Source organism: Apostichopus japonicus, chromosome 12, assembly GCF_037975245.1.
Source record: "Apostichopus japonicus isolate 1M-3 chromosome 12, ASM3797524v1, whole genome shotgun sequence".
Lineage (NCBI taxonomy): Eukaryota > Metazoa > Echinodermata > Holothuroidea > Aspidochirotida > Stichopodidae > Apostichopus > Apostichopus japonicus.
The window spans coordinates 11,427,720-11,440,334 of NC_092572.1; the positions used below are offsets into that span (position 1 = coordinate 11,427,720).

General features: G+C 35.7%; 1 protein-coding gene across 2 annotated transcripts in view; it reads right to left on the bottom strand.

The window, feature by feature from the left end:
• Positions 1-286: 286 nt before the first annotated feature.
• LOC139977424 (uncharacterized) overlaps positions 287-12,615 on the bottom strand; it is a 118,736-nt gene continuing 106,407 nt past the window's right edge. For both annotated transcript variants that reach the window (XM_071986740.1, XM_071986741.1), the window contains exons 8-9: positions 3,368-3,454; positions 287-2,017 (exon numbers count right to left, since the gene is read on the bottom strand). In XM_071986740.1, the coding sequence (XP_071842841.1) occupies positions 1,938-2,017; positions 3,368-3,454 (167 nt within the window). In that variant the 3' untranslated portion in view covers positions 287-1,937. The remainder of the gene's footprint in view (positions 2,018-3,367; positions 3,455-12,615) is intronic.

The following is a 12,615-nucleotide window of genomic DNA, read 5'->3' on the forward strand; positions in this document are numbered from 1 at the left end:
GGCTGCCCTGATGGACTATACCAAACGTTAGGTACATTTTATACAAATAATAGGTAGGCAAGGAGGGAGTAGCTTTAGTGTCCTGGCTAGTTTGCTTATGTCTGAACGGCGGATTTTATCAGGGTCAAAAGGGGTTACTCCGGGTCGTGCTTGTTGAGCGGCTATCAATTTATCAATATATTTTAAAGAAAATCCACCTATCCTCCAAAAGAAAGTATAATATTAGAGAAAACCAGACAAATAAGATATGATTCATAATTGACAAACTAGGAGTATTTTTTTCAAAAAAATATATTACAAAATTAAATACATAATAGTAGACGCAATATAGTTTTTACATTCATCATAAAATTATGTAAAGTAGAAAAAAATTGAAATAATATTCATTATTAAAAATGTGACGTACAGGACAAAATGTGATGTACGGGAAATAGTGTGGGGAAAACCATGTATTTATACATAATAAACATGCATGAACTCCAATGGGGACCTCTACTGGGAACCTTCCAATGCTTACACACAATGCACCAAAATATATTATAAAATTAAATACATAATAGTAGACGCAATATAGTTTTTATATTCATCATAAAATTATGTAAAGTGAATATATAGTGTAAAGTAGAAAAAAATTGAAGTAATATTCACTGCAAATGTAATTATCAAATTTAAAAATGTGACGTACAGTTATGTTATGAGTATTTGATGTATGTGTAGAGTAGATTAATACTTTACGCATTCAATGTTTCATGTAGTGGAATAATCTCACAAGTACAGTCACTGCTATTTCTGTATCCCCGAAAGAAGGAAATATGGCATGAAATTACCAATGTCATTGTTCTGTCACACCATTAATGTTTTTATGTAGAAATCAGCTTGTTATGGTATATTCAGGAATAAAAATATGAGTTTTCATAGTCAATTTGTATATGCACAAATTGTCCTGTACGTCACATGTCCCATACATCACAGGGCATTTTCATTTGTGTAATCATTGTAATGGAATTACTTCATATTTTTTTCTAATATGTTACAGCTTAGCCCTTGGAAGGTTAGGCTATTCACTAGTTATCACAGCTTGATCACTGCCTTCCTAATTTCAGAGGGGTTTCAGCTTTGCTCTTTAGTAAAAAAAAAAAATTCTCTGGTCCCATACGTCACACTGTATATTAATTGGGATGGGACCTAATTAAAGCAAGTATAGGTAATCTTCATGAGTTTGTAATAAAGTAGCAGCAATAAAACATGAAAACCTGTAAAAGTTTCTGGAAAATAGAATTTTTATAACTTTGAGAAACACATTTAAGTCTCTGAAATATCCCGTACGTCACAGTGCAAATAGCTTGGACCTGCCCCATAGAGTACAAACAACACAGCCTGGTGCAGTCTTATCTTTCCATACATGGTCCATACTGGGCTATTCTCTGGAAAATGAAACTGTCATGCAAAACCTAAAGTGTTCATTAGGACCAAATGTTATATTTTGAGAAGGGTTCCCTCAAGTTTTCTATTTCATATTAATTTTATTGAAATTACAACCATACCATACTAATTTGCAAAAATTGCATACTATGGAATGAAAATTCAGAATGTCACACACATGACCCAACAGTGTCACACACGTGACTGGATTTTTTTTAGCCTATGGCAGATTTCACAGTAAAGGGGTCCAATTATACTTTTCAAATATGAGTTGAGGTAATGCAACATATTCAATTTAAAAAAAATTTTTCCATTTAAATTTTATGAGTTTTGTCCGTCCAAGTCCTTAAAAGTCTTCATGCTCCAGTAAATGGTAAACTTCAGCTGTACAGATAAATCTGATGTTGATATCAGATCCATAGTACTAATAGTCTCCTCTAATAACTAAACAATTATCAAAAGTTCCTCCTCAAACATGAAAAAGAAGAAAGTATGATTGTGCAAAAATGCCAGTTTCAGTTCAAGTGACCTCCATCCACTGACTTCCTTGTATTGAGGGGCTGGGTGGGGAGAGCCCCTTCGTCGCCTTGTTCATCTGAAAAATAACAAAGTAGGAACAAGTACTCAAGAATGCTCAACTATACATATGGTTAGAGAATTAAACAATGCTGTTCCTTTTGAAAACCATGTTTATGCAGAGGCTATGTTAAAAAATAGTACAAGTTTTCAAGTACTACCAAAGCATCCACATGGAATTTCTCCCCCTCATCCATCCAACACAATCATGAATTACCACCCACCCACTGAACCTACTAGCAACCACAAAAGTAAAGTTATAGAGATGGAGTTAAAGGAGCACTTTTACCCATATGACAGATGTTGGTAAAAATTTAAAAATCAGAATTACCAATTAAAAAAAAGAATGAATGTAAATAATGTCAACACTAATATGTGCATGAAGGCCTACCTAAATATGATGAAGACACTGCTGTTGCTGATAAAAAATATGATTTAATGGACAAATTCAACTATAATAGATCTAGTTGCATTGAAGACTCTGTTGTAGCCTCCGCTGCGGACAACAAGATATACTCGGGCCAGTGTGCCAACCATACATGTCATAATTTTTCCTGTGAGAGTCTTATGACTGACACTTTTGGAGGCAAAACAGTAACAATTCGCAGTTAACTCATCAAATTCCCATGCTATTGCTTTGTTTATTAATATCTGTACTGTCATAGATTACATAGTGGGGAACAATTAAAATTTAATCATAAACCTTCTTGTATTATTCTTTATAATTTGCAATGGTTGTTCAGAGATCTCAGTCAACTAAATGCCTTGATAGAAATACCAAATCTTACTTTGCTGTCTTCTGATAGATAGAATGTCCAAGCACTTGGTCACAGCTCACAAAATACATTAATTGTAATATCGCTGAAAAACCAAGTCTGCTGTTTCGACGCATATTTTCAAAAGACAAACTTTTTCATGGGCAAAAATAGGAGCAGCATACAAAACTGCTCACTACTGAGTCAAGTGGTTTGTTAACAAGTTTAGTTTCTCACAAGAAACAATGTGCATGGTCATAATACAGAAAATTGAGGGGGGGGGGGGCATGAATGGCCAACTTGTCAGCTATCCAATGATGGGTAGGGTTTAATAGCTACTGAGACCTACAAAAACTTGGAGACCACGATTTAGTGTGTACGTCAATGGGGCATTTAATTATATGGAGTATGTTGCCAAGAGGCATGATGTCAAAGGTCAACTGACGTTATAACTTTGGAGGGAAGAGGGCCATGCCATGAATCTAGTTTGCCATTGATTCACTGGATCTGCCTTCCTCTACATAAAAACCACTAATCCAGTGACATCCAATTAAATGTAACAAGTGTCCATATTTCAACTTCAACCATTCATAAATTTAAAAGTGATACAGTACCTGTTCCGATATGAGTAACTTCTGGTTGTTCTGCTCCATCAGTAGTAGGGTCCTGCATCTCATGTTTTTCAATTCCTGGTTCGTTTCCTTCAAAAGAATATGGTAGCAAAATAGCTTATTAAGAATTTTAACAAAACCAAACAAACCTTGATCTCGACTTACTTTACACACAAAGGTTGCAGTGGAGTCAACATATGGACAATTCAAATCGGAATATGGCCACGAAAATTCAAATTACTTGAAAGAAACTAATACAGGTCACTCGCGGTCAACCTGAGGTCAAAAGTCACCCTAATGCAGGTTGACTATTGGATTACAATAGCATACCTACCAACCTTGAAGGACATTTGTTCTCAAGTTATTGCAAAAAAACTACTTTGTGACTCCTAATTGACCTTTGTTGACCTTGGATAACATGAAAGTTATGTTAAAAACGATCCCTTACCCCCACCCCCATTCACAACTAGTCACAAAATACAGACCCTGTCAGTGGGAGTTTCACAAGTTATTACCAAAAACACATTTTGACCTATAATTGACCTTTTGTGACCCTGGATCACATAACGGTTATTTTCGAAAACGTGCCCCTAACTACATTTACAACTTGTCTCAATATATCAGCCATGTCAGACTTCGGGACTAGAAGTTGTTGCAAAAATTAGCAGTTTTTTGCACTGCATATAAGCAACCTTGGTTGACCTTGGATGTTGTTCCCCTCGATGATGTGAAATCTGTCCTAAATTTTTTATGTGCTCCAATGTACACACACAATGTTATTGCTAATAAGGTATCAGAACCAACCTTTGGCAAGTTTGGCCCCTCATAACTTGAGAACTGTGTGTCGGATTGAAGCAGGAGTTGGTTTCCTCTATAGAGCACAGGGAGCTCTATGGTATATCAAAATAGTGACCAACTTTTTTTGTTTTGCCCCGTATCTCCTAAAATGAGCATACTTTTCAAGATTAGACCTTTGACCTTGTGACCTCATGGTCAGATGCAGTTTAACATGCTGATTCCTAAAAGCAACATGAAAAGTCTGTACGACCATCCTTACTGTACTAATTTAAAAAAAAAAAAACTTGACCTCTGATAAATTTGCACACCATAGCATTACAGTAGCATAATTCACAACCTTGACGGACATTTGGTTCTCAAGTTATTGCAAAAATACTAGTTTTTGACCCATAATTGACCTTTGTTGACCTTGGATCACATTCGACCGTTACGTTTGGAAACAATCCCATACCCCATATGCACAGCCTGTCTCAAAATATTAACTCCATCAGACTTTCGCACTGGGAGTTGTTGCATTTTTAATATTTTGCATTTTTTTTACCCTAACTGACCTTTGGAGACCTTTGCGGGCACCAAAAACAATATTAGGGATCTCCACCCACCAAGTTTGATCATGATACATCATTTCCTTTTTGAGATATCGTGTACACAAGCCAAGCGTCACAAACACACATACACACACATACATACACACACACACACGCCAAGTTGAATGCAAAAAGCAAGGAACCAAAAATTAATACACCAATATCACCCCTTTCAACAGCCGCCTCTCTTTGCCCTCTATACCACCTCCCCGCATCGTATTCGACCCCATCCATGCCACCCAAGAAAACATACTAAAACACGTATACGGTTGATACCTGCGTATAACCCATGCAAATTCCTTGTCTATTTTATACATTGTAGTAAACCGTAGACATTCTTTTTTAAATCAATAAGACCAATGTTCCACCGTATCGATTATTTTCTTCTATCCATAAGGTTATCCCACCTAACAACCCCGCCCCCCCCCCCACCGCTTTTTTCTATTTGACAGTGAACATTCACGGTGTACCCTATGGCAACTACACACTTAAGTGACGAATACTAGTCTCTGAGAGGAACAAACATCAAAATTTAGTTCTAGCACTAGCTACGAATGTGTGACGAATGTCTAATACTAACTGAAAAGTGACATGTATGACATAAGGACGAATATATATATGTTTACACTAAAATTACTACTTTTTAAGAAATTTTTCAATGAGCAATGAATATGAGAACTCAAAGTTCTATTTGTTATATATTTAATATATTGACAACCTTCGGTAAAAAAGATCCTTTTTCAATTACAATATGGTCAATTCCATGATAAGGTTAACATCATACCCAAAAATTTAAAATCATTGTACATTAAAATTGTATAAGTTTCCAATAAATAGAATACTTGTAGACTTTACTAAAAATATTTGTTCACCCCCAAAAAAATCATTTGTTTGATTATGGGGGTCGGTAATAACAAATGGTTCCTGTAGTTACTAAATTATGAAAAGTACAGCGAAATTTCATTTTGTGCAGATTTGTACATAATAATCATAGATATCATCAGTTTTTTTGACTAATTATATTTGCTATAGCATAGTGCTTACTTAATAGCTTCAATTTTTTTTCAACATCACAAGTCACGTCAATTCAAGATAGTGCTTCTACCTATTTACTGTGTGAAAATTACAGGGGTGTTATAGTTTGATGAATGAATCACTGATTAAAGATATCATATGCATTCCCCTTTAATAAGGCAACTTGAATAATATGGGCAAACACAATTAAGCTAATTATAATAATTTCATTTGAAATATCAGAATTTAAATTCATGAATATTTATTGCAATATAATGCCTATTTTATCACCACAATTGGAAAGTTAGCACGTGTCATTGATTTTTTAGTAATATACAAAAACATAATCTATATTAGTATCTGGCAATGCCATGTGCTATGACTTGACAACCTTAAGGTTTAAACTGCTCAATCATTCCCAAAATCCTATGAGTGCATGTATCCTCTCAAATATTACACTTTTGGTTTATTCAAATATGACAAATGAGAATGGTAATTTGAATCACATTCTGATAGATGTTTCTTCGATAACTTTCAAATGAGTGACTTCAACAGACTAAATATTGTTATAAATATTAATTGACAAGATATATTGCCTGAACGACTGTACTACCTGTACAGTATATTACCTACTGTCTGCAGTCATGAGGGTAACCCGGTGACATTATTATCATCTGGACATTCCCAAGGGAAGAACCTTTTGGACACTTTCTAGACCAATGAATGTTATATTTCACTATGCAAGATTTATACCTTCGATTCACTACTGCATTTGGCCTAGAACTATCCGAAAAGTGAACTCGTCACGTTTTCTTGTCAAGAGAGTTACAATACATCTTTATCGTTATTTTCGTGCGTTACAACATTTCCTCAAAGTTGCATAGCAATTGAGGTAGAGGTGTTTCTCAACTGTGGTTAGATTATAAAAAGTTATTGGGAACATTTTAATAAGACATAAGAAATCAAACATTTGTGTGTGCATTCTGATTTTTACTAATAGTGCAGTAACTGTCACACGAGTCACGTTTAGTTTTTCGCCAATTTCATCCCCAATACTTGAGGTATAAATATTGTTGAATGCTTTCCGCCTCCCAGGTAATTTCTTTATTTGTTTAATGATATCAAATAAAGAGGAATTTTAGTAAAATTGTCACGAGAGTCACCACGAAATTGACAATATACTTCAGTCCAAATGTGAAAATCTTAACAGCGCGATTTCTCAAAACTCACATTTTGCACATTCGTCATAATGCCAGAATGGGAACGATGTGATAGCTAATGGCTTGGGATATCACAACACATTCAACTTTTGCCACCATGACCATTTAGATTTTGAGCTAGAAGATTTTCTAAAATACCTTAAATCACCTTCAATTTTCCAGATTTTTTAACAACTTAGAATGCTTAAAAAGAGGATTTGTGTGGTCCCGTGGTTTGGCATGTATTATATGGCGTACTACTCTCTTCTGTGTATTACAAATGGGATTTGTCTGATTGTAGTCTGATTGTTGTGATACCTAAAGATGTCCAATGGTTACATCCTCTGAATCTTAATTTTACCCCTATTATTTATGTACAAAGATTAGGCATTGAATAAAATGTGAAATTTACTGTGGAGATTGATGTGTGATTAATGTTAAGAAATGGACATGTTTGAATCATTGCATTTATACTGCATTGCATTATAACACAAATGGTAATGCAGGGAGTTGTTATGGAATGGAGTTGTGTCTTCCAACCTCCTTTGAACTCATGAAGTTGCTGACAAGGCCATACAAATAAAACCCGTCACTGCAGCACAGCAGGTGGACATCGCCTGCAGGCGTAATTTGCATAACTCGGCAATATTCGTGACCGGACTCGGCAAGGCCACTTCGGGTAACCAGGGAGTTGTAAACAAAAGCCTCATATACACACGCGTACAGACCAGGGAGTTGTTATGGAATCTCCTGTACAGACACAGCATTATACATCTTTACATACCAAAATGGACACCAAAGAAATACTAGAATCATTAGATTTAACTGAATTCTTCGATTGGGAAGAGTTTGAGAAGTTGTCTGTGACCAAAGATGACACAAATAGCGACACAGCATTTTCGGTTTGCAAGTGTAAACTTCCGTCCACTGAAAATTTGTTTCGGTGCAACCGTGAAACTTGCCAAACTAGCCTATATGGTTTCACACAACATGTATACTGAAGGTTAGGCTGGTGGACTGGGCACAGAAAACGCTGGAGGAGTGGATTTGTTCCTCAAGATTGCAAAGGTACGAGTAAAAAACAGGCATTGACAAAGTATTTGTAACTGCGATTGATAAGATCCAGCATGAATTATTCGCATTTTATGTGCATTGGCCTAGGTTTATCTTAGGCACAAATGCACCTTTCTGTCATTTCCTTGCCTCATTCATTGTTAGTGTTACTAGTACTAGGCCTATACACCACTGTATGTAGTTCGGCGTAGGATTAATGTTACTTGTTGTTAGTCCCGTTGTTCCTAAATTTAGCGAAATCCGAAGTTAGGCTATGCATTGTTATGGACTAGCCTACTCTTCTTTATGTGCGTGTGTAGCCTTTTATTCACTGAGGCCTAGACCCTGTCAGTTAACTTGGAATTGGAAATATGGTTTCCTTATTGGATAGGCCTACTGCTGGGCCATCAAAATATCTGTACAAAACATAGATTACAAGTTAATTGTGTAGCATGGTAGGCTTGTATTGTAACTCTGCTGCAAATAGTTTTGGTTGCCCGCTCTGTCCTTGCTATGTTAAAATTTAGTAATATCTGAAGGTGCAACAATTATGAAACCATTACTATATATGACAAAAAATAAGCCCCTAATTGAAGTTGTTAATATGACAGTGTAGCCTAATGTTGAATGTTGATATTTTAATCTGGGGGCGGAATATAATTTTCTTTGAAGAATATTTGTTTTATTATTTACATAATTTTTATTATGATACGTTAAGAAATTATTCGAATCACAATGTCCAGCACAGAATATATAGTGATGTTATTTCTTTCTTTCTACTATGAAATTCGAAGGGCTTTTTAGAAGCTCAATTTTAACTGAATCATGAAATGCATACTCGTGAATATGAATTCCCTTTCAAAGTTAAAAATTGCTGCAGATTCTTTTTTTTTTTTAAAGGGATGGAAAATACTCCTCACCAGTTACAAGTTATGTTATTTATGACTGGTGTTTCTTTAATATTGTGAAAAATAGCCTGTTCCTTGAAAACTGTCATAACTCTTTCATTTACAGGAATGCAGTATCCCGCAAAGAGCTTTTAGGAAGGCTGATGCTTCAGTGCTTGCCATGGATTTTTTTGAAGCTGCCATCAACAACATCTTTGAAGACGACCTATTCAAACTGAAGACCCCACTAACATCAAGTGTCATACATTTATCAAGAAGAGTAATGCTTCATATAAAAGATGAAAAATTTGGCAAGTTTGCTGCAGAAACAGTAGAACAATTGTGGTCGATAACTAAGAACATAAGAGGGACCACATTTTCTGATAAAGTGAAGCGTGAAATGTGGCATGAATTCCACAAGTATAGGTCAATGGATAAAACATTAAGAAGATGGCAGAAACTACTAAATGAGGTGGATATTCAAAGGGAAGCAGAAAAAGAAGTATTCATTTTACAGCATGCCATGGAAAAGATATTTTCCTCCCTATTAGCAACCTTGCTGGAAAGTGACATGCCAGCGACAACCTTAGACGTGACCCCTGAAGCAATGACTCAGACAGAGGACCAGGCATTGCGGTACTGTGCTGGTTATGTACCATATAAATTAATAAAAAAACACAATAAAAAGCAAAGCAATGAAGTTGCTGTTCAAGTGTTCAATATGTCCAAATTTTATCTAAGTGGTGTCAGGATGAAAGCCCAGCTGCAGACTCATTTCTGGCTTATTCAAATAAGTGGATTCAAATACAGAATAGAGGTGGCTTATTTCTAGTCAATGATAGTGTATTTATGTTTTTCAAACGTATGGAAGAAATTGTAAGGACAACCGTACAAACTAAAAATATTGTTTGCTTACAAGATGTAAACCTGCAAGGTTAATTAATGAAAAAAATGGAAGGTAATCGGCAACTGTTGTGTACGTGGAATACTGTTTGTGACGTTCTTTCTCAGGAAGCTACTTCTAAACTTCGTTCTGAAGTAATGAAATGTTACATCAACATGAGATGTAATCCTTTATGAAAGTATATGTAAATATTTATAAGCAACAACAGACAAAATATCAAAAAAATCCGACAAAGGACTTAGACAAAGTTTAGGGAAGTAGAGAAACCATTGTTCTAGTTGAAATGAATAGTGCTAGATTATGAAGGGAGGGAGGATGGCTGCATATGGCTTAACATTAAGTTTTGTTCTAATTATAACAGTTAATTTGTCATGCTGATACTTACACTACAAAGATTTGTGAAACCACTACTGATAATTTAACACTCAAGTTTGAAGGTTTACATCTCTTTCGAATTTTGAGTATGTGGTTTTAAGATGAAAAGCGACGTGGGGGGGGGGGGGAGGCAGGCTCTGAGGTTAACAAACCTAGGGACAGTAATAACTAACCCATAGTTTATCTCATTCCATATCATGTTATTCATTCCTTAAATTTCTTCTTTTGTCCATTTTGATAATTTTGTGTACAAGTTTTATGTTAACAATGAAGACTTTACAACAGTCATTGCAAATTCACATTCTTGTTTTGTGTACTTTTTTTCATTTAACCTCTTCATGCTCTAGTTCAAATCCAGCATAAAGCATGCATTTGTATCACTGTATGATGTTTTCACTACAAATTTAACAAAAAAGCGATGAAGATAGCATCGTGAATACTACTTCTTCAAGAATAATTTATACAGCATTCTGATCATACCCAAGGTGTACTCTACCTACAGATCAATATTGTGCACTTTCCAAAAATTTGTCATTTCTACATTTATTTGAATTGTTGAAGGAAATGCTGCTACATACAAAGAAAGGTGCCATTTACATCAGTACGAGTTTTAATCTGTGATGTATCAGTATAAAATCATTTTGGAGTGGACATAATGAAAATAAATCAGCGAAATGGTGACAATTCATTATCCTGAAAAACATATTGTCTTTTAGAAGCATTAGGCAAATAATCATAAGATATGATCAAATTCGCGGCTCACTTGCACGACTTATGGACCAAAATATAAGCAACTGTCTGAACTAAAGGCTTAAGTATTCAGAAAACAGTAGGCTATTCATTTAGCTAATTTTATCTATGTGTACACCTCAGTCTTGACTAGGGGGCCAAGCAGTAACCATTCTCTCGATTGAGACTTTCCGTGAATAATATCCTGTAAAAAGTACTAAATTCCCCAAATATACGAGTGAAATGTTGTAACAACTTAAAAATTTAGAACTAACATTAGTCCTAGCCCTACCACAGTACCACTACCACATAGTACCACAGTGTATCATTGTATCGTGAAACAAACTACACAAAGTAGGCTATACTGGTTTCGCCGTTATTGCCAACAAATGGCGCCAAAATTTTACCGATCGTGAAATTACCATGGTAACGGCCCACGAAATACTAAATTTTGACATTAGACTTTCCAGTTTTTCTCCAAATTGGCAGTAAGTGCCATGACTTTACGATCCAGTTTTGGGCAGCTAAGTGATTGATGTACACGACAACACAATAACAAAACGCCGAAACGATGCGCAAATTTACTAAAAAGTCACTTCTTTCTAGCCTAAAATTCCCAAAATTACATACAATATTCGACAAAAACATGGAGAACAATTTGGCATAACTTCTCGGAAAAAAATCGGCCGAATTTCGGGTTTTCACGAAGAAAAAGTTCACTGATTCTTCTTCAACTGCACATAAGTTTCGGCCATGACACTACAAGGAATAACTACTGCGCATGCGGTTTATATCAGGGGAAGCCCCATGAAGTAATCGGCTAGATACGGTCGAACGATAGAGGGCGTTTTGAACAAGTCGCCTGAGTCGGCAACTTCATATGGTTCAAAGGAAATCTGATCGCTCTCTGGGGATGCCTGACCTTCGTGTTTAGTCATAGGGTTTACATAGCCTGCGTGGTATATCCTGAGGTGGTTTTAAGGACATGGTGATAAAATATCTGAAGACAGAACTCCATTCCATAACAACTCCCTGGGTAATGTATACCGCAAGTCATACTGTGTGGAAAGGAGTACAACTTTACACAGTCGGCTGTAATACCAGCTTGTGTGTGTGTGACAGTGTAGAATACTCCCATGTAAACAAAGCTGTCCTTATGATGCAGTAGGATTTCTGCAGTGTGCATTGTGTTGTGCCATTGATGTTCATTCAATCAAGACAAGTCTGACTATAGAATCAATGAAAAAACTGGTTAGTCATTTAGAGCATACAATGGGTATAAATCCTGAGAACTTACTCAGGGTCACCCATTCACCAATATTTGCAATTTATGATTCAGAATTGACCAGACCTTAAAGCAGCATTTTGCATTTGGTCGCCGTTCTCTACTTTTTTGACATGTCCATCAAGTTTCTTACATGATCAATCTCAAAACAGCAAACTAAGATATTAGCCAAGTTTTTACCTGCCAACTACGTTAATATTGGCGAGTAATTAAGGATATTTGCAGATGATGAGAAAAATGTCCACGACAAATTCCACATTTAAAATTAATGGCATACAGTTCCCCTAAACCCACTAGTTAATTTGAATTCAACCAATCAGCGATGCAGGATTAGTTATGAGCCGTTGCTTAAAATAGATTCAAAACTTTATGTGTTGGTACAACCAGGGAGTTGTTATGGAACTCCCTAGTACAACTGCC